Here is a 23365-nt window from a genome sequence, read left to right on the forward strand (position 1 = left end):
TAGGTTCATGAATGCCCTTGTCCTAGGGACTTTATATTCAGATAAAAGTTGATTTATTACTTTAAGCATTTTATTATTGTAGAAAGGCCTTGTTTACAAGCTGATATAACCTCATTTTTTTCCTCTCTCCTTTCTTATCCTTCTTCCTCTCATTTGCAGCCCTTAAATCACATGAACCATTCTCTCATGCAATCGAGAACACAGATGAAGTTTTATTTCAATTTGAGAATAATCATGGTAACTATTACTAGCTAAAACACACTCTCTTGATTTCATCTCTGGGGACTTGCTTCCCTAGAAAACGTCAGCTTGCCAAAAATTGAGCTGTGTTGAGGTGCTTGTTGGCTTTGTGTCTTGGAGCAAGTGTCTTGGAGAAGACCCTGGTGGGACCTGTGCCCCAACTGCCAGCCAGACCCTCCTGCCCTCCCAGTGTGTGACCAGCAAGCAGCTTTGCCTTCCTGTCCCCTTGCTGTCCTGCTGGTAACCTGCACTCTCAGGGCATCACCACAAGTTGCAGCTGCTTTGCACTGACCTTGGTGGGTGATGGTAAGGTTGGGTGATGGGAAGGCTGGCTTTCCTTTCTGTGGGGAATTTTAAGAGAAAGATGGGAGAAGCACGTCCTGGTTCAGTTTTAGAGCTAAAACCAATAAATCATACTTGCCAAAGTCAAAGACATCAGACAAAAGTTTGCAACAGTACTGAAGTCTTATTGCTACTCAGTTGTGGTTTCTCAAGAGTTGAGCTGTGATTGTTTCCCCAAAGCACTGTCTATGGAAGGGTTAAATTTGGGAGCAGGGGGTTCTTTTAAGGAAAACTTGTCTGGGAGAAGGCTGCTCACCAATGCCAGAAAATGTAAAACTGAGAACTCAAAACACACGTTTTTGCATTCTTTCTTTCTATCCTTTTTTTCCCCTTCTGCTTTGCTTCTTCAATTCTTACACATTCATCATCCAATCTCCTTTCATTAAGTTTTTAATTGCTTGCCTGAGGGAAAGAGGTTAGGTTTTCCACATGCTCTTTGATTTTGATGTACTGTGGTTTAATCACAGTGAGATCATATTTACACTGAGGCTATTGTTTGCATGCTTTATTTTTTCCCTTCTTTTTTTTTTTCCTGTTGATGTCACAGAAGGCACACAGCCCTCAGACAGATTTGAAAAGGCTTTTTAAAGTCATGGAGCTAGATCACACCCTTCCTTGGGTGGGGGGAAAGGAAACTGGTTATACCATACAGAAAACTGTGAGTTAGGTGTGGTGGAATTTCCCAAAATATCAGTAGGTCTTGAAAGTAAGAAGTCGGGGGATGTGGTTTGCATTCCCAGAAAGAGCAAAGAAAATGGGATTTCAGCATTCCAGAAACTCAAGAGGGCAGGGGAATAACATCAGGATACAGGATCAGTGGATCGCTGCTCTGCCTCACTGTAAGTGTTGCTGTCGCTAACCAGATCTGCCTTCTATGATAGCTCCAAAACAGAGCGGGTGGTCTGACAGCACAGAGGCAGTGTGTGAATCTCATGGGTGTTCCCTGATGCTGAGCAAAGTGCATTGCCTCAGGCAGGCTGTTTTCTAGCCCAGCTATGGCCTGTTGGGACCCATTGCAAAGGGTGCAAGCAGAAGGTGAGGAGGAGTCTCTGCCTCTGCTGAACTCCCCCTGCATTCTCAGCGTGCACTGCAGAGGTCTTGCATGACACAGTGGCATTTATGGTACATCCAGAGGAAGGCCACTAAGATGATCAGAGGGCTGGAGCACCTCTCTTGTGAAAAAAGGTTGAGGGAACTGGGCTTGTTCAGCTTGGAGAAGAGAAGACCCTGGGAAGACCTCATTGTGGCCTTCCAAAACTTGAGGAGAACTTATCATCAGGAGGGAGGCTGGCTTTTTATGTAGTCTGATAGTGAAAGGACAAGGGGGGGGGGGGTTGTTTTAGACTAAAAAAGGGAGATTTAGGTTAGATATTAGGAAGACACTCTTCATTCAGGAGGTGGTGAGGCACTAGAATGGGTTGCCCAGAGAACCAAAGTTTTGTGAAATGCTTTGCTGACTGCCTGCAAAAACCTGTATACGCCAATGTCTCCTGTTTGCTTAAAATGGAATAGCTATGGTGAAATAAAAATGTCCTTGGAGCTGAGAGCTCTTGGTCTCTCCTGTGTTTACTTAACATTTGAATCCCTATCTTGGAAAAACTGATGGACTACCTCAGCATTTTGAAGGGGAGCATGAAGTGCCCGAGACCTAGCTGCCTGCCACCCCTGCTGGCTGGAGCATTGTGCCTGCATAAACTGACTGTGTATAGCCAGAGTATGACAGGCATCATGCCCTCTCCAGTTTACCCCACTGTGACCCATTAAGGAGGGGACATTCCCACTTTTCAGCATTACTACATAACTGGTCGCACTACAAAAAGCAGCCTGGAGCAAACTCTGCAATTCAGGCCTCCCAGGCCAGACAGAGGAGCTGGGACAGCTCAGTGGAGCTCTGAAATAAGACACTTGCCTTTCCCTTTTGCAGACCCAAGATTTTCCACATCACGACTTCCAGACAGCTTGGCATACTCTAGCATGACTGGCAGCCTCTGTTCCAGAAATGCACAGGACCAGACCACGAGCATATTCAGGGTGGAAGAGCAGTCCTTATTAGGGCTCTGCTCAGGCTGTTGCCTCCTAGCTTGCTCTCTCATTAGCTGTAAAGTCAGTCTTCCAAATCTGTACATGGAAAACTGCCTTAATTTCCAGCCAACATGGCTTGTAATTATTTTGGCTAGTAACACTTAACCAGAAAAGTGTCTGCCCTAAAAGCAAGCTTGTTTTCTTTGGTGGAGAAAAGCGAAAGAGAGCCTAAAAAGTGCAACTGTGGCATTTGCCTGAAATGTTATGGTGCTGAGCATCTGCAACCTGGCTCCCTCTTTGGTCATTAGCTGTGAGCCAAGTCCTTGAGGTTCAGAGCCACAGTCTGAACTGGATGCTAAGGGCTTCTCAAAGCCCTTTTGCTTGCCTCCCTGTAACTGTGGTAGCAGCAACACCCTGGTGCTGCAGCAAGCCGTTTCATACAAGTTGTGGTAGCATTTCCTGCCTCCTTGGTGCTGTAGCTATTGACTTAAGATAAAATGTAAGTACCTGCAGCCAGCTTGCTGCTGGCAATCAGCTGTTACCAGCCTGTGGGCTGCTACTAGCAAGCAGCAAGGGACAATTTTGCAGTCCATTTCCCATGCAAATGCTGTTTTCGCTGCCTTGTTCCATATTTGAGGAGACCAGCAACAGACATTTTCCAAGACAGAATGGCTTATTCTGACCTACCTCAACTTGTATTAAATAGCCATTGTGAAAAGTCGCTTGCTGCAGCTAGACCTGTAACCTACCATGCATCAACAGTTTCTTTCCTTGCTAACACAGAACAGCAGATCTTTATTTCAGGGGCAGATACAAGAAGTAGTAGAAAGGGAGATGGGAGCTTAAAAGCACCAACGTTAAGCTGCCCAGTGGCTCTTGCAGTGAAGCTCTTCTATCAGAAGGTGCCATAGAGCATGAGCTTCACCCTCTTCCACCATTACTGCTTATAGTCAAGCGGTTTCTCTCAGAATATAACTCTGTATCGGATGTTTAGAGCATTCATTCCCAAGGGCAACTCATTACCGTTAGGCCTACTGCAACCATAGCATGGTACCTAAATGCTTAAACAGCAGTGATTCATTTTAAAGAAACCTAAAGCAGAAACAAGGGATAATGAAAACCCAAAGGAGACAAGAATCTGTGCAAAAGTACTCTGTGATGAATTCAAAGTGATTCAGCCAAGTCAAAGATACTGGTTCATGCACAGCCGCTCCTTCAGGGCGTCTCTCCCAGCTTTCCTTCTTTTGTTGCTCTCTTCCTTCCTTTTCCTAAGCTATCTTAACGTAGAAGAGATGCCATTTGGAATTTTAAGAAGCCGTTTGTCCAGAAATAGAAATAAGGGGTCCCGCCTCTTTTCAGATAAGAGAAAAGATGACTTCCTTGGTTCTATTTTCACATAAACTCTACACGTAAGAAGCAATAATTAGAGAAAAAAAAAAGTTAGAACCCCCACCAGAGTAGGAGTCAGAGCACACAGGCCTGTATGGAACGTCCTCAGATTGCACCTCTGAGGGGAGCGACTCAACTTCTCTGAGCTCACGACCGGTTGAACCTTTCCCATGAATGAGTGTTCATTGATGGCAGTGCTGGCTGAGGCAGCCCTGCGCGAGGAGCTTGGCACCGCACCCCCAGGCTTAAGGAGACCATTGTATTTAATCTCACGGCCTGTCAGTTATTATTCCCGTGTTTACTTCCACGGCTGCGTGCGCCTCACACGTTCTTGTTACCCACGTCACTGGCTGTGTTTACTCTAACAGAAAGTGTAGATGTTTCCACCACTCTCTTTAGCTGTTCCCTCTTCTGCCTCTCAGCCTCATTAACAAGCAGCTTTTTCATCCTTCAGACCACGAAGAACAGAATTCCGCCAGTCCCCTTGGCTGCAGGGAAGGCTAGCCAGAGCAGATCATATTCTTCAGAGTAGTTTCATGTGTTTTTATTCAGCTGCAGGCACGTTAGCCATTGATTTCTGTAAGTCTGGGAGAGAGGCTCATCTTTCCAAGGCTCATCTAACAGGTCTGTATGCTCATACTGGTTTTAGGTCCAACTAATGGACCTAGAGATTAGAATTGAAAAAATTAGGTTGAATTTGTGTGTGTGTGTGTGTGTGTTTTGTCTGTACAGAATGTTAACACAGAGCGGGCCTGACCTTGGCTTAGGCTTTCAAACACTGCAGTATTACTAACAAGACGGGAGGATTCAGAAGTCAAACTGAATCCTTCCAGTCAAAGAAAGTCAAAGCTGTCGTTAACTGAAGCGTGGCTGCTGTGACACAAGGCTCAGGGGGATGGAGCTGCATTCAGACCACAGGTGCTTTCAGTTTTCAAAGAGAGTACAACTGCATGTAGCATTTGGTTAGATGGACCAAGGGATGGACCATCCTTAATCTTCCTAGAGGGTTGTAGCAGCTCTTCGGTTCATTTTATGAAGCACAGCTGATTTCTGAGGTTATCCTTCTCTAGGATCAGGTCATTTCTCTCTTGAAATTACAGAACTTGAATCTGTAGCTCTGAATCTGTCATCCTCCTTTCTTTTTCTTCTTTTTTTTTTTTCCCTTTTTGTATTGAAAATATAAAGGGATTTTTTATGCAATTTTCCATTTGCATAAACAAGCTCCAGGACAAGATTTGTATCACTCCTTTCTCTGTTGCCAGTTTCTTTAGGAAATGGCTGAGGGCATTTAGCACTTGGTCATGCAGCAAGATCTCTGCTGTGCCTTTGCCTTGTCATCTTACGTGTTAGTGCTTATCTGGTGCTTACTTCACAGATAAATGACCAATAGAACCAGGCCTCTAAGGGTAAGTCCAAATAATTCTAGATATTTATACCTATTCACTAAGACAGAGATAAGGAAAAGGATAATAGATATGACTATATATGTGTGTGTATATATACATATGAATGCATATAACAAGTGATGCGCAAGCAATTGCTCACCACCCCCTGACCAATGCCCAGCTACCTCCCCTAGCAGTAGAAGAGAGGTGAGCTCCCACCCCCTCAGAACTCCTTTTGCACAATGTCAGATGGCATGGAATATCCCTTTGGCCAGTTTAAGTCAGCTGTCCTAATCCTATAACCTTCCAGCTCCTTGGGCCCTTTGCTGAGAACGGCCTTGGCTCTGTACAGCACTGCTTTTCAGAAACTATAAACATCAGTGTGCTATCAACATTATTTTCCCCCTAGAACCAAAAACGTAGCATCATAGCAGACACTCTGAAGGAAACAATTAAATTCCAGCTGAAACTAAGACACCCTCTGCAGTGTCTGAGCCAAACAGTATGCTGTGAGATATGGCCAGATGCCTGCAGTATCCCAAAGTTAGTCAAGCCTGTCAGATCAGCGGGCAGATAAAGCCTGCAGGTGTTGAGGAGAGTCTTTGATTGGAACTTCTTTCTGCATGTAGAGAAGCAGAGACCACCAGCTCGATAGCCACAGCAGGTTAACGTTAGCTTTGTGGTTTTCAGAAGCTTTGCTGATGACCTTCTGTGGTGACTGTTTTGTGTTGTTTTTTTTCCTGAAGGCCAACTATGCTGACTAATGAGAACATTTGTGACACTGTTTCTGCAGCTCGCATTGAGAAATCATGTGAAGGAAGAATAGAGTCAGGGAAGTATTCAGCACAGGAGGTTTGCTTAGCGCGAGCACTGTGTAACTGGCAAGCAAGCAGCTGTGTTGCTTTTGGTCCCAGTGCTTACGTGGAAAAATATTTAGCCTACTTTACTGCTCCATCAGTGACTGATGCTGGTGGCATGACCATGAGCCATTCAAAAGAGTTTGGGAAAATTGCTGTGAAACAAGCAGCAACCAATTAGTATAATTCACATGCCGGTGCCCAAGTTAACGCTGACGACAAGAATCTGAAGCTATTTGCAGCAAAGTTCTTGAAACACATCCAGAAAGTATTAACGTGCTGTACACCAGGTGGTCAGAAGGTCACTGGGACAGAGATAATGAGCAACTGGAAAAAAAAATTCACATGGGAACTTTCATCTGCTCTAACTGTACCACCGTTCCATTCTTTGTTCTGAGAACTGCTGTGATGTAGAAGCTAATTGGGCTTTTTAAATACCCTAAACCAACATAGTATAGGAGAATAAGCATTTACTGTAAGTTTGGCCTGCTCATTTTGTGGACCCCCTGTATTTTTCACCCTCCTTTAGAAACCATCCTCTGCAAAAGCCCTGTTGAAGTGGTCGGTTACCACAGCCAGTCATGTTAGTATGTTTCTCGTGTGAAAGATGCATTCAAAAGAAATGTAGAAAGATAAGAGATTAACTTGAATATCCAGACTAGACAGGAGCTTTTCCTTATTGAAAAGCTCAGCTGAGCAGCAAATTCAGCCCAGCAAGGGAGACAGAGCGAGACGACTGTTTTTAACCATGCTAAGGAAGAGCTTTACAGTTCTGCCAAGGCATGGGCAAAATTGCTTTGTGCTTTCTCTCTACTCGTATTTCTCAGCATTGTTGATTGATGAATGGAGCAGACTTCACTCAGAGAGAATTGTGGCTCCTAGTGCTGAGCTCAGAACGGCAGTCCTGCCGAAGACCAAGCCAGAGCTTAATTTATACTGACCTCCCTAATGATGCTGATGAAAGGCAAAGCCAATGTTTCTCATATGTTTGAAAGCTGATCTCCCAGTCAGAGAAGAAAAAACTGATCTCATACACCCCGTTTCAGTACCACATGTCTTGAGAAAAACATACTCATCTACCTTTCATGTGATACTCAAGCTTCCCCTTCTCCAACCACCAGTCACCCCATTGTGCGACCTCCTGGTTGTATGCTACGCTTAAGAAACACTGAACTGAGCAAGGTCAAATGGATGAAGCACAGGAATGATGGGGAATCATTAAACTAGTTTTTAACAACAGGAAAAGATGTAACAAGTGAAGAAGAAAATAAAAGTGTTCATATGTCCAAGAGGGAGGATAGATAAGATAGATAAAACACTGACCTGTACTTGCCACTGTCCCTATGACAGATAAACTTTCAAGACAGCTGCATATCCTATCTTACAGTGGATTAGCACCATTTCGGTTTGTGTACTCCGTCCAAATACTTCAGCTGGAACGCTCCAGATACGGGGCTCCCTGTGTTTTTTCAGGTGCTTACAATTAGTTTATAACTGTCTCTGCTGACTGCCTTCACCAAAAAGCAGGCAGGCATGGAACAGTCCCTGCCAAAACATTTGGAAACATCACCAGAGCCAAGAAATGAGATGTTCGCAGCCTTTGTGAGGAATCCAAGAATGTCAGCATGTACTGCCTGCCTACTTTCCACTGAATAGCTAAGCTTGGCTAAGAATTTGGAACTGAAACACGCCATACAGGCCTGCAGCAAGAGAGGAAAGGAGCTAGTTCAACCCATGAGAAGACATGGCACTTCTCAGTAAGACATCTGAACCTCACAGACCACAAGTCGATGTAGATTCTATTGTATTTTAGGCTGTTTTTTTCTCCTCACCATGTGATCTGCAGTTTATATCACTTGGAGTCTTGCTCAAGTTTGATTTAAAATATCAACTAGCTAAGCTGTGGCAATTCACAGATCATACACATGAGTAGGGAAACCAATGGAAGGAAGTGAGGCTGCAATTTCCAAGTAACACGAAGAACACTCAGAGCAGTGCTCTGCTGGAAAGGACAGGATCAAGAAAGAAACCATTTGAAGAGCTTCCACTGGACATTGTATTACTGGAAAAGCGCTCACTTGCAGAGTTGCTAATACAACAGCACCTCACTTCTCCAACTTTGGAAAGAGGAATCCTGTGTTATGTTGCATCATTTTCTTTGTTATTTTGGTTTCTTGCATGTTTCTTTGTCAAATTCAATTCTTTTTCCTCTCTACCTTGAATGTGCTTGAAGTTTTGGAGAGTGTCTAGTATGTTAGTTCATTTGTTTCTCTTCTCTTTCTTTTTCCACAGAATCTTATGGCAAGAGCTCTCTATGATAATGTCCCCGAATGTGCAGAAGAGTTGGCCTTCCGCAAGGGAGACATTTTGACCGTGATAGAACAGAACACTGAAGGCCTTGAAGGATGGTGGCTGTGCTCCCTACATGGCCGGCAAGGCATTGTTCCAGGCAACCGCGTGAAGCTTTTGATAGGTCCAGTAGTACAGGACGGTCCTTCCAGCCAGGATATGTCCAATTCAGGACTGACACATCAATCCTTCAACCAACAGAAGATCTATCAAGTGCCAAGCTCACATGCCTCAGCACGGGACCCTGTCTACCAGGTGCCTCCCTCCCATACGAATCAGGGAATTTACCAAATACCCACTGGTCACGGTGTAGCAGGGCAAGATATCTACCAAGTGCCACCTTCCACACAGAGATGCCTTGACGGTCCACCTCTGACTAACAAGGTGAGTGCATTTACTTTCATGCCATTGCTCCAAAGCGCGTTGCTTGTGCTGACTGCCAGTGATGTAGTTAATGTATAGTGATTAGGCTATGAACTTAAGACATAGGAAGGATAAATAAATTGAACTACTTACCCACTCCCTGCTTGTAACTTTACTGCTATGGGAGGAAAAGAAAGGCCCAGCTCTTAATGGCTTGCTTATTTCATAACTCAGTAGAGCATGCAGCTGCTGAAGGTGAGGAAAGTGTGTTATCCTATGTCTTCACAGGCTCCCTAAGGAGCCTGAAGCACATCTGGCACATGGCACTCTTGCATTATGTACTCAAAGTAGAGCTGCTGCAGTGAGATTAACTCTCCCATAAGTTAATGAACAGTAACATCATCTGCCCAAGTAATTTTTATTTAATTAAATATGATGTACTACCTTGCTGGAGAAGTCCCAGCGGATCTAAACTTCAAAGATAGAGCTATGATTGCTGAGACAAGATACTTGGAAGAGTGAAGAAGCAGAAGGATGTTAACAAGGGATGGTTTAACAATGAGCCTAAAGTTTATAGAAATGAATTTGATGCCTATCTATAGCTAAAAAGCAGATTTCTTGACTAAAAGCAGGAGCTGCTGCAGCTACGCAGTACAGCTATGATTGGAACAGCACAAAGCTCCAAAGGCTTCAGTGAGCATAGGAAAGACCTTCCAGTCCTTGAGCCCCTTCCTTGAGCTTGTCCCTCTCACCCTCTCCTCATCTCCTGTATTTACCTCGTTTTACCTTTGCAGGTAAATTGGTACACAGTGCCACCTACATAGGTGGCAGCAGGGCCTTGGCGGCTGAAAGGGTTAGAGAAGGTGCGTCTGTATGAGGAAGTAGAGTTTCCTGGCCTTCCAGGCTCCTTCCAGCCAAAAAGAAGTTGCCCTACTGTCCCTCCATTCCCACTTCAGCAGCTCTGGCAATCAGCATCTTCTTTACCTACAGAGATTAAAGTTAGATGAGCTGAGGATGTCTCTGTCAGCAAGTTGTTGACTAGTTCAAATTTTTAACTCCTGATTTATATAGACAAGACAGTCTGTTTGGGGTTGTTCTGTTTGTTTGTTTTTAGCCCCTAAACTCAGCCTATCAGGCACTTGGAAGAGCTCTTCTAATGCTTTTATTTCCTTGTTATAATTTCATTTTCATTGATAAAAATAAATGGACTTTTTTCCTTCTCCTTTGCAAGAGCAAAATATCTGTGAAATCATTCCAAATCAAATTAGAGGAGAGTTTTGTTTGCTCAGCTTTTCTACAGTTAGGCTGTGTAGGACATGCAGGAGAATAAGATGAGCAAACTGCACTTTCCGCAGGCGGGGTGTTTGTTGGAGCAATTATGTGAGGTTACCCAAGAAAACCCACATCTCTCTCCTTTTCCTGTAGGCTAGATACAGTTAAACCTTTCTCAGGGCAGCATGGTTTATCTATCCACATTAGTATTTAGACACCCATCAAAGTAGTCACCAAACACCCAGCCAAGAGTCAGCTGACTCAAAGGAGAGTTCCCATTTTAGTGTTGATGCTACCAGCTACTTTCCTTTTAGAACCTGGCCTGTATGAATGACCACTGGCATAGTTTACATGGTGTAATGGATGTGTTTCTGTGCACTGTGCATACAAAAATCTCTTCACCTTCCCTCTGCTTTCTCTAGCTCCACCAAAATTATTACAACATTCTGCATAAGCCTGAGTGCAGCATGGAACATGCTGTAAAACCCTAAATCCACAGAATTGAAATAAATTTCAGTGAAGTGCAAACTTCTAGTGGAAATGAAAGATGAGAGATGCTAACACACCTGCTTTCTTTAAGTTTATGCCTAGAAACTTCAGAAAATCTGAATATGCATTGTTTTGAAGTCACTTTCTGAAGAAAAATAAGACCAATTATTTGGCTTACAACTTGTTTCACTTAATTCCGTGCAAGTTATGAGAAGTGAGCTGTGCTACTCAAAAGCAAGTGAATTGACTACTTTAGAATAAATTAAATGCATATTTATAAAGCAGTTTACCCTGAGCAAAGCAGCTATCAATATGCTTTGTTCTGGCTAGCATTTGTTACTCAGGATGGGATTGCTTTGATCCTGAGTCAATTAATTTGGTGTACGAGCCCTACGTCGCAGTGTTCGGTATGTAGTGGCAGGCTTGCTGGATGGCAAACCTCATTCCAGTGTCCTGCTTTGATTAGAGGCAGACATCTGTCTAGTCCCTTGGAATTCTCTGGTTTAGACTAAAAAGAGCCCATTGGAACTGAAATGATGATAAACAAGAAAGAGCTGTAGGTTTATTAGTAACAGGAGAGCGAGGCAAAAAGTAAAGAAGAAAATACTCCATTCTTTATCATCCTAACCTTGCAAAGCTGTGTTTACAGCCATGCTCACCCAAAGCAGCTGCTGCAACTCTCTGCTAATGCCTTTGTGAAAGCAAATCTAACTGAGGGGAAGCACTTTAGCACTTGCCTCCTATGTCCAAGGTAGCATGTCCTCCTGATTCTCCTCCTCTGGGGATCCATAAAAACAGTCCTTAGCATTGAGGAAAGGGGGAAATCTTGAACGATTGATTTAAGGAAACTTTGCTTGGACTTCCAAAGAGATTAATAGTTTTTCCTCAGACTTGTGACACATGCCCAAGTGGTGTAATTGAGCCACTCTGCTTTCTTCCATTAGCAGAAACAGCTGGTCAGCAAGCTGTGCATCTTGGCAGGGCTGTAGAAGTTGAAGGGCTTTTACTTTACACTCACTGCGTATGTAAGCCTGCTCCTTTCTCATAGCACAGCTCAAGAAGACTGTGTCCTAAACACCACCCTAAGCGGAACCAGCAGCAGTTTCTATCCTATCCATTTCTGTGCACATTTGCCTGTTGGTTTTTCTGTGAGTGTGTGTGCAAATGTGTGGTTTGGCTGCCATACAGGTTTTACAGGCAAAGCTTAGGAACTGCTGTCAAGCAGTAATTGTCTAGCCTCAGGTAACAGTAAATCAACAGCAAGCATGTTACTAAGCCACACTGAGGTAACACATCTAGTTAGCCAGAAAGGCAAAGCAAACCAAAAAGGAGTCCTGAGGCAGGTGATTATGATGATGAATCGATTCTGGCCAGGCAAGTTGATGACAACAGGCCTCTTAACAGCTTCTTCTATCAAAAAAAAAATGCCACCTTCTAAAACTTGCTCTACAAATGACAGAGATAAGGAGGGGTGACTTAAAATTAGCCTTGTTCAGCAGCAAGCTTCTGCTGCTCTGCTGCAAGTTCGGTCACAGAACAGTTACACCCTTAAGCGTGAAGAGCATTTGGGGAGCTTAAAGATACAAAAACTGCATCTTGCAGTTTATTTCTCCCATCTGTGCTCAGCCCTCAGCCTTACTCAATTCTCACCGCAAAGAGAAGGAACCTTCAGACACACCTGGTATTCAGGAAACCTGGGTTTTATCCTCGCCACAGAGTTCCACATAGTCTGGAGTGGAGTCTTTGCACCTCAGTGATCTCATCTACAAAACATGTGGCTATAATTATAAGGGAACTCGTTCTGTACAGAAAATCCTTTGAGAAAGGTGCTATCAAAGCACCAAGTGTCTTTAGCATCTGCAATTACACATAGTTGTCCCTAGTTTTAAGTCCTTGTGAGAGCTGATGATTAAAGGACATCACCAGCATAACTCAGGTCTTTTCTTTTCATAGTTCAGTGTTTCCCTAAGTGATCTGCTCTGCTGTCCCAGCCATCCTGAAAACAGCTTTAGCCAAAAGTTTCAGGGAAATTTTTTGCACATTGGAAAGCCATTACAGCAAATTCTGAAAGTTTTCTGTAGGAACCAATAGCTTTCAGGAATCAGCGTAAGACAGAATACGAGGCTGACACACCACAGCTGCTCAAGTGGGGAAGAGACAGCTCTGCAGCAGATATCAGCCCTGACGTGCAGCTCTCATGAGGAACTGAGTAACTCAGCTAAATGGAGACAAATGCCAACTTGGAACTCCCCAGCTTTTTTGTTTGTTTGTTTTAAACTAGAGCTCTACAGTTCAGGAAACACTTGGATTTATCCACCTTTTAAAGATGGATGAAGCAGACGAGGGAAGGAGCTCATATTCACACATGAACATCCCTGGCCTATTTCCAAGTGTAAACATGCCCTTGGCAAACCCTCTCACATCCGACCATCCTGTGATCTCCACCTTTTTCAAGAGTTCAGTGCCTTCAGCAGGAGGTTTGGGTAAAGCACAGGCTGAGGGAATAGGCCTTCTTTCCCAATGGTCTTTATTTAAATCAGAGTCACTCTGGATGAATCCATGAGAAAGTGGAAACGCAGCCCCACAAGTAGCACCACCCTGACTGCTTTGGCACAGACTTCAGTAGCAGAGTCAGTTAGCTGTGTTATGACGTTTTTCCTTCTAATTAAAGAAGTGCTGTCTTAGCTGGGAGGGTACAAACAGCTGCATGTAATGTGTGCTCCAGAAATAAGCCTGCCTTTCATTGACCATCTTTTAATTGCCTGGCTTCACATTCACGAAGTATGAAAATGCATATATTTAGCAAAGTACAGAGCTACCTTTAAGCGTGGCAGGCACATTTTGCCAACAAGCTTTCTTCTTCCTCGCATAAAAATAATGTTTTTTCATTCCAAGATAGAATAATGTCCCCATTTAGCCTTGAATTTAAAAGTCCTGTGATCCGGTTCACTCCAAGGGCCCGAGCAGTCGTCTTAGCATCTCTCTTTTCCCATTACTTTCACATTGTAAATTCCACTTTGGGGATTTTTAACCTTTGTAACAAAATATTGTTTCAGTGTTAAAGCGCTGAACACACAGCAGAACTGCTGAGTGCTGCAGGAATCGTAATGCATACCTCGGCACTCAGGGCTCTCTTTCATGAAGTGTGCTTTAAAGGATGAAATTCTCTCAAATTAAATGCAAACTGAATGGTATAGGCATCACACAGCTCCATCCTTAGACTTGTGAATTTCTCTTGTAACTTTCCACGTGGAATTAATAGGAGAAGTGCCATTTTAACTGCACAGGCCCTGTATCAGTAATCTATCCACAGGAGTCTCCATGCAAACCAGCAAGTGAAGAAAACCTCGTCCACGCATCTGAGTAAGCAGTAGTTAATCACCAGTGTGATTTGTAGAGAACTATTTTAAGAGAAAGCTGCATTTTATTAGGCTGAGTAAACATATGAGCTCAACATTACTCCCCGCTTCTCCCTAAGCACAGGGCTCTTTTTAATCAGTTCTGTTTGTAGTCCAGAGGGCATCATTTTTTCCCTGTAGCATCAGAAAAAAGGCCAGTCCTACCACCTCAACCAACAGATGAGCTCCCCGGGGACGCAAATCTGTCTGCACGGGCACAAGTACAGGATCAAACCTTAGCCTAAATTAAATAAGTAAATAATGTAGGCTTATGGGCTCTCTCTTGACAGTTAGAACTACCTGGATCTTTGGTTATATCTGAAAACAGATTAGCTGGAAAACTTGAATGGAAAGCTGATTATTCCAAAAGTGACTGTCATCGTGAGGAGGAAGCATTATTTCTGAGATGGGAAATGGATGGATGAAGACTCATCTTTGTCAGGAAATATAGTTCTGTGGATAGCTGGAGGCTTTGCAGGTGCTGGATGATTTGGTAGATATTTACTTTGGCAGAAAGCTAATTTATCATCCAAACATCATGATTCCATATTCGTTACCATTTTTTATTTTTTAAATAGCAGTGTTAATATTGTGTTTTGTTATGGTTTTTTTTCTTTAAAAACCTCTAAATCTAAATGAAGCTTTCTACCAAAACACTCCTAGAAGAGATTTAAAGTGAAATTAATGCAGTTAGTCCTAGGAGACAAAAACCTTCCACAACACTGTCCCTCCTCAGCTCTTAAAGAACACTAATATATTCCTGTTGGGTCTTATCACATCTTTTTTATTCGCATGCACAATCAGACCTGTCTGAGGTCTAGTCCAATCACTGCATTACCTACATCCTTAATTGCCTGTTGCATTAATGTATGTTTACAAAGAGTCTATACCTCCCATTAACTTGCCAAAACAAGCTATGTGAATGTAAAAACCAGTCAGTAGGAGAGCTTGTCTGAACAGTTGCCTTGAGAAATCCAATACAAAAATAGAGCCAGAATATAGATCACGAGCCAGGAAACATCTACAAATTAAATTACATTGAACTTCCTAATGGGAGCTTTTATTTGCCTGCTTCTCTTGGAAAAGCATGATCCTCAAATTATTGAGGGACACTTCACTATTCTGCTTATGTGTACCCCTGAGAGTGCCGTTATGGAATTGAAACCAGCAGCGCTTCATCACAACCAGTTTTTCCTCCCACTGCGAAATGCCAATTTGCCAAAACTGAAACTGTTGACAGGGTAGAGTCTTTTCTGAGAAACGTCTCAAATGAAGAAATGAAATATTTGAAGAGAAGCAAAAAGTCATTAAAACATCTGATTTCAACATATTCCAAATGAAGACTGGTTTTCCCCCTTCTCCTACTTTCTGTCTAGAAATTTAATATTTCTTCTATTTCCTTCTTCCTAGAAGATGGAAATCCTCAAAAGAATTAAAACAGATAGCTTGGACTGAACCAAACTGATTTATTGTTTGTGAGCCTTCAGGATTTCCTGTCATCCACAACAGCAAGACTGTTCTCTGTTCCACCAAGGTGCCCCAGCACTTCATCTTTGTTCCTTCTTGTCTTCCAAGCCTGCCCTAAATTTAGGCTTCTGTCTTTGAGATGAGAAAGCGTTACCAACATAGGAAACAAGCGTGCATTTGCTAAAGTGTTCTTCATGTTGGAACCTTTATAAAATGACAAGACCAGACAGACAAACAAAGCAAGAAGCTGCTTCGGGTGTTTAGCAGGAGCAAGCTACCGAAGCACTGAGATGCCAAGTCTCACCACAAGCTTTTCATTAATGAGAACTCATGCTCAAATTTGATCACAGGTTTCCAGAGACCACCTTAGCAAATACACGTACTTCTCCACCAGAAGAGCTTCTCACACAATAATTTTGGCAGATTTGTTTCTCCACAAACACGGATGTCAGCACTCCAGAACGCACGACTGTTCTGTCACCAGTAGTGTAACACATCAGCTCTTTAGCCTTGTTGGCCATCACATGCAGAAATTACGACATCACTCTGTCTGAAGTGAGTAGATGCCATGGGGATGGCACTGGCAAAACTCTTGACGAGAGTATTGGACAAGTATCCTATTTCACAGTTCCTTTGAAAATGCTGATGGTTTGTTACTAACTGGTACATGCTGCGCTTCCTCTCCTCTCTAAAGTGGAGCACCCTCAGAAGTGTTCGTTTGGCTCTTTTTAATGAGACTTTGTAAGCAAGAATGACTTCAGTAGCTGGGAGTAGCCCTTCCCAGTCAGCTTTGCTATTCAAGGGCAGCCAGCACTAAGCCCGTTCCACTGAAGCAAGCAGAAATGCTGTTCATAACACAACTGGCAGAAAACTCCAGAGCTGATGCGAGTGAGAGCGTGACTGAGTCATGAAAGCATCGTTAGAAATAAAAGTAAAATTGCTGATCTTCTATTCTGCCTTCTATTGCTAATTCAGTAAGGTCCGTAGAAAGATGAAGCTTTGCAACTGCATTTAGTTTGTGATCACAAACACCAGCAGCAAGCAAAAAATTCAGCGCTGTAATCCAAAACTACAGCTGATGCAAATCAGCACCATTCCACTGCACTTACTGCAGCCTTGTGATTTTATGCTGGTGGAAACTTAGGTCATCTGTGTAACTCCATAACTTAAGAAACAAACAGAGCAAACAACCAAAAACCAAAACAAAGTCACTTGGAAACTAAATAAGCCTGCATTTCAGATACAGGAAAAAATACAAAACTGGAGAATAGCGTAATGGACTTACTTGTGCTGGTTTATGGAAAGGCTTAGACCAGGAGTTAAAAAGTCACAATCAGGCTAGTTGAAAGCTGCTTTCTCTACCCATATCGCCAGTAGTTCGTGGTTGGAATCGAGGCCAGCTTGAGATTTCACTTTTTTTTTAATTTTCTTTTTAAACTGGTTGCACAACTTCAGTTTCACATTGTCAAGAATCACAACCCAAAACTTGCTTAAACCTGATTGCAGCACTATGACCTCAAAAGGAGAAGAAAAAAAAAAAAGTAACATCTATTTTTGTTACTCGTTATTATTTGCATTACAGTACCATGGGGTATTTTTATTTTTACTGTTTTCAGACTCAATATCTACTGGTGAGGCACTCCGAGCCACATCATAACGTTTCCATTTAAAGCCCTGAGTCTGCAAAGTTAGGCATTTTTAACTTAACACACTGTGAGTCAGTGACATCTGGACATGCTTTAGCCCTTAGTCCATGCAGTTAGAGCAGAAAAGGAGATCATCATAAGCAAGGATCACAGACGACAGACAGACACAAAACACAGGAGACATAAGCAGGCATTGCAAAGATGCATCCAACACCAAGAAACAAATTAGTTCTCTATCAAAGCTGCGTTTGTCACATGTCCTTATCTTCACACATCTCAATCTCACTTCTTAGAAAACTCACTGGGGAGCGCCCACTTACGGGCAGCCTGCACAAAAGCTGCAGTGTCACTGTGCATGTTGATACCACATTACCAGAGCAGAGCCCAGGAAAGAGAATGCAGTCAGTGCTACCAATTTCCTTTCCCCTTGCAGAAATGGGTGGGCTCAGAGCACTAGAAAACAACTCACAGCTGTATCTACAAACCTAGCGCATTAGAAGTGCCTCTGTAGGCATCCTCTCCTCTCAAGGCTTGTGAGCCTTGATCAAAAGCTTTGCAGCAGTTTGGTGATGACAGAAAATACTTCATCACAATATTTTACAGTGGCCTGGTGGCTATTCACTGTTCAAGTTAAAGTAAACCATTACGGTTTGCTGACCTATAGCAACTCACAGAAACAAACACTAGTAAGTGCGAGCATACTTAGCCCACGTGAGAATGAAGACACAACCTTTATTCACAAACAGCTGGAAACGTTTGGGTATCATCATGTATAGCATGTAAGTAAGTTAAAGCTACTGCTTACTAAAAATACTAGACAATACTGAGCGATATGATAGGTGCTATTTACAGGAAGTGCATTTTCAGTCGCTGAAAATCTTGATACAGCTTGTAAAAGCCAGGAGAGTAAACCACTGTGTTTTCAGTAGAAAGGATAAAGCTTGTGCCCGCTTCCCAGTTTTTTCAGATACCCATTTGAAATGCAACATTCTTGCTGTCCCATGTAGTCATATAACTGTTCCTCTCCCCCAAGAAGTTTAAATAGGCACAACTGGCTTCCTAAGCAGGTGAAGCAAAACAGAAAGAGCTGAGAAGTAGCACACTGTCTTGAATGAATCACAGAATGGCCTGGGTTGAAAAGGACCACAGTGATCCTTTTCACCAACCAGCAGACCAGGCTGCCCAGAGCCACATCCAGCCTGGCCTTGAATGCCTCCAGGGATGGGGCATCCACAACCTCCTTGGGCAACCTGTTCCAGTGTGTCACCACCTCCTGTGTGAAAAACTTTCTCCTAATATCCAACCTAAACCTCACCTGTCTCAGTTTAAAACCATTCCCCCTTGTCCTATCACTATCCACCACCAGACTGAAAGCATAACTATAAGATCTTACCACACATCCCTTCTCTTTCTCACTTCTGAAGAGCACTCACCTATTTTAAAAGCGATCAGCTAGGTGATTTGGGGCAAGTTGTTCAGCATACTTGTGCTCTGGTTTTCTAACCTGTGAAATTCAGCAAAGCTCATTTCCCATCCATTCTGTACATCGAGTGCTGCGGTTCTTGAGAATAGCCTGCATTCTGCCCTCCGCAGTACTGCTGCAAATCCAGAGGAATTCAGTTGGCTTCTGTAGGCTTATTGGCCCTATGTAATCTTTAAACAATGTAAACTACAGTTTTTTGTGCCTGCAGGAAACACAAGAACTGTTTTGTTACTGCTTTGGTTAGGAATGTTCTCTGTTATAACCTAACTTCCATTTTAATCCCGGAAGAAATATAATGTTATTTTTTTCCTTACGTTGAAGGAAAAGGGTTTTAATGAACCACAGGGCTCAATATTTTGCAAAGTACATGCACATTCAGCTCTTTTTCTTGGTCAGAAGCATGCAGTTGGCATGGAACAGACTCAAGTAATTGCTTTTGGAAGAGTGTGGTCTACGGCAAGAACGGAACAAACTTTCTGTTCAATTGCCTTTGTTTTCCAGTACTGAAAGTTTAAAGTAGGGCCATTACGTGTTTCACCAGAGCCAAACCTGGTCCCTGTTAGTTGCTCTGCATGGATTAAGTGGTTAACGATGTTTTGAGAATGTTGGGCTAGATAGTTTGTGGGAACACCATCTGTTTCCTTTAACGCGTAAACAAGGAAAATTGCTGGTTTGAAATGCAGGATTATTTAAACTCAGATAACCACAGGCATTCTTAAAAGAGAGGAGGTAAGACAAAAAAGAATTGTCTCGTGGTCTGAAGTTCAGTGACATTTGTTGGGAAACAAATTGCTAAATACCAGGCAGGGTTGCTATCCCTTTTTCACAAGTAAGAGAAAGGGGACCTTTTCTTTTGCAGCTACATCCTTCCTTCAAAACTAAAGTGCCATCAAATGTGTAAAACCATACAAACTAGCTCAGCAGTGCCTTGAAAGGGCTGAGCATCCTGTTCAGAAGAAGCAAGTTTGTTTAATCTATTTATGGGTGAATACCCCAAATTGAAAGTTGCTTCTGCAGATTCTGGGTTTGAAGGCTTTCTCAGTTCATACACCCCGCTACCTCCCTCTTCCTACTTCAGAAGAAGCAGTACAGCCCCATGTCCCAGCTTCCCATATGAGATACCAGTGTTTCGGGTAACATGAGAGTCAGAGGGAATGTTCCACGTTTTCACTTCATCAAGCAGCATGGGCATTTTTTTAAGCACTGGAATAGGCTCCCCAGGAAGGTGGCTGAGTCACCATCCCTGAATGTGTTTAAAATCTGTTTGGATGTGGTGCCTGGGGACATGGTTTAGCGGAGGGTTGTTAGAGTTAGGGCAGTATGGTTAGGTCATGGTTGGACTCGATGATCTCGAAGGTCTTTTACAACCTGAGCAATTCTGTGATGCTATGATTACTTTAATTAATGTAACATTAGCTCAAGGAATGTTTTGGTGATGAGCAGCTTCTGTTCTGATCTGGCTGGGAACAAGCATCCAACAGAAGGCAAGTTTAACCTAGTGAAAAGTGTTGGGAGGGAAGAGGAGTGGAGGTACAACAGGAAATGTTCTTGTACTCAGCGCAGAACATATCAGCATTTGTGGGGAATTTTATGATGAAATCACTCAGAACATGTTGTTACTGGATCATAATCCTCACACAGGAAAATACACCTGAGTCACTAGGAGAACAAAGTTGTCTTTCATATTATCAACAAACCTTGGCTGTTGCTGGGTGTTGCTGTATTTTTTACAATATTTTGTGTCTTTGCTATTTCAAAAGCCTAAAAATGTGCAGACATAAAAGCCTGAGGCAATTTTATTTGGAAAATAAATGCCACTTTAAATACAGTGCACTGCTAAGTGCAGCCCAACAGACAGCTCAGGTCTTGTGTTCACAGTCGCCCATGTAGGCAGGCTGTGCTCTTAAATACCCCAAATAAGGTATGTCATATTTAAAGCTCTCACTGCCTTTGACGACAGCCAGAAACACCCAGAGCAGAGGCTTGTTTCATCCAAATAAAGGGGTGACCCTGTTTCACTATTACTTCAGCTTAACCAGGTCTGAGCAAATGCGAAAATGTCAAAAATCTAAGTGAAATTGGCATCCTTCATCTGACCACTTTAGTTTTAGTGTAGTTATTTAGGCTTCTATTAGCACAGAATCATCAAATCATTTGAGTTATAAGGGACCCTTAAAGGCCATCTAGTCCAACTTCCCTGCAATGAACAGGGACACCTACAGCTGCATCAGGTTGCTCAGAGCTCTGTCCAGCCTGATCTTGAGTGCTTCCAGGGATGGGACATCCACCACCTCTCTGGGCAACCTGTGCCAGTGCCTCATCACACCTATTGTAAACAACTTCTTCCATAAATTCAACCTCAATCTTCCCTGTAGTGTAGTTTGAAACCATTTCCCCTTGTGCTGTCATCACAGACCCTGCTAAAGAGTCTGTCCCCTTTTTTCTTACAGCCCCCTTTTAGCTACTAAAAGGCCGCTCTCAGGCTATTTTAGCACAGTAAATGAAAACAGCAGCCTTGTAGCTGTTGAAGCTTTTCATACAGCATCTGGTACATCAGCCTTCTCTGAGAAATGGGATCATCTCCAAGGACTATCAACAAGAATAACAGCAGCTGCATGGTACTACTGCTGTGCAAATGTTGAAGAACTTGAGGTGCCATAAAGTTTCTACAGAGGTGCTGTGCGTTGCTTCCTGGAGGATGATCTTTAAAAGTCCAGTGGCTTATTATTGAAGTAAGGCTACGGCTGTAATTTTGAAACCCTTGGAAGGATCTTTGGAGTATACTTTGCTTAAAGCCAAGTCCTTCTGTTCCTAACTTGGATGGAAAGTATTTGACTGGCAGCACCCAACTGAAGGAAAAAGGGACGCAAGATGTGCTGGTCTGATCTCTGGCCCTCACAGGCAGAAATAGCATGAGGAAGAGGTGTTGACATAAGCTAAAAGTTTCTCAGGCAAACAACATAATCCCAGGATTTCATGAGAATGGCCAGGGAAGGACAATGTCTGCAGTGATCCATTTTGGTAAAATTCCAGTACCACAAGAGAGAACTTGCTTTAAAGTTTTGTAGATCTCTCGTACAACACAGTAGGTGGGTCTGGGCTGAAGAAATAAACTCAGTAAATTCAATACATTTCTAGATTCTTTTTAAGCCCCAACAATCCCACACTCACTTCAGCAGCACCGCTCTCATGGGCACTCCCACTCAGCACTGAGGACATCAAAGTATTGCTTCCAGTTCTGTCTTCCCTGTCCTCTTTTGCTAATTCAAGGCAAAGCAGCTCTAGTGAAGTGCTGTGTTTCCTCACCTGCCAGAGCTTTCCTTCCCCCCTCACCTAACACCATCTCACAGTAAGTGCAGCTGCTGGCACTACAAGGCACGGTTCCTTGGGCAACTTGCAATTGAATGGCATCCATATTCCAAACCGTAATGACAATCACACTAGGGGGAAAAAAGTGATTGCTTCATGGTACAGTGCCAAAAACTACATGGCAATATTTGCAGATCAAGTGAAAAGAAGAAAAGCCTGTGTTGTTAAGGTAGCAAAGATACTCGCATTGACATTTTGCCAGGATGCTAAGATTTCTTATAGCAAAAACTGCTATGAGATTCTTACTGAGCATGTGGTCAGAAACTCAGTTTCACATCTTGCATACATTTCTAAAGATAGTTAAGTAGCTCTGGTAAAGAATTCTCCCCAGCGGAGCACAAAACCGCATCTTGTATGGCCCTGTGTAATTTGTCATTTTATGCCTCCAGGTTATGGTATTTATTTTTCTTCTTGGAGCTAAATAGCACTGGCAGAGGTTAAGATGTCAGCATTTCCACTATAAAACCAGCTCTTTCTGGAGGTTAGGTAACATCTTTTTTGTATATACCACATTATACTGAAATTCTGCCATGCAGATGCTCTCCAAAACATAAGGCATTTATTTTTGACCGAATTTTATTTGAAGTCATTATGGTAGCTAATGGTTTATAGAATGACAAAAATGTAAATTCTCAGCTTTTTTTCAAAGATTGTTCTTACATTGTATGCTTTAAGAATGATTTAACATTTTCTCTCAGCCACTCATATAGACAAACCAAGGGGAGACAGCATAAATGAATGTCTCACCTTGGTAAGTTAAAGCATAGCCTTTCTATGTAAAGAATCTTCAAAGCCATTGCTCACACTCTGTCATTTGGGATGTTGTCCTATGGGGCACAGTAACTCAAGACATTCTGCTGGAGTTGGTGGGAAGCACTTCCATGAGCAAATGGGGAATGCTTCCAGAGCCTGATTGTTACTTTGAGCTCTGTCAGTATGGAAGGGCACTCAGCACCTCACTAGGATTAGCACGGTGTACCAAGTGCTGATCTCAGTGAGTGGGTGCTGTGACTGACCATCACATTACGTGGTCTGTGCTAAAGGGCAGTCAGTGAGGTGAAGGGACAAAGTTCCCTTAGATGTGATGGAGGATCTGTGCTTGACAAATAGGAGATAAACAAGCAGCCATGTCAGAACTGGCCTGAAAGTAAAAAACAGTACACTTGTAGCCTTTTGCGGCGTTCAACTATCAGACATACACATAGACTGGTGTTACTGCCACCTAAAACATGAATGTTAATAGTACGAGAATGTTTACACTGAGAACCCTTTGCAGTTACAGAGAGAACATGCC

At 42.9% G+C, this 23365-nt stretch overlaps 1 protein-coding gene across 3 annotated transcripts in view; it reads left to right on the plus strand.

The window, feature by feature from the left end:
- The window catches only part of NEDD9 (neural precursor cell expressed, developmentally down-regulated 9), a 94425-nt gene that overhangs the window by 63741 nt on the left and 7319 nt on the right, over positions 1 to 23365 (plus strand). For all 3 annotated transcript variants that reach the window (XM_046930959.1, XM_004939656.5, XM_418946.8), the window contains one exon: positions 8528 to 8968. In XM_046930959.1, coding sequence (XP_046786915.1) covers positions 8528 to 8968 — 441 coding nt within the window. The remainder of the gene's footprint in view (positions 1 to 8527; positions 8969 to 23365) is intronic.

The sequence above is a fragment of the Gallus gallus genome, chromosome 2 (assembly GCF_016699485.2).
Source record: "Gallus gallus isolate bGalGal1 chromosome 2, bGalGal1.mat.broiler.GRCg7b, whole genome shotgun sequence".
Classification (NCBI taxonomy): domain Eukaryota; kingdom Metazoa; phylum Chordata; class Aves; order Galliformes; family Phasianidae; genus Gallus; species Gallus gallus.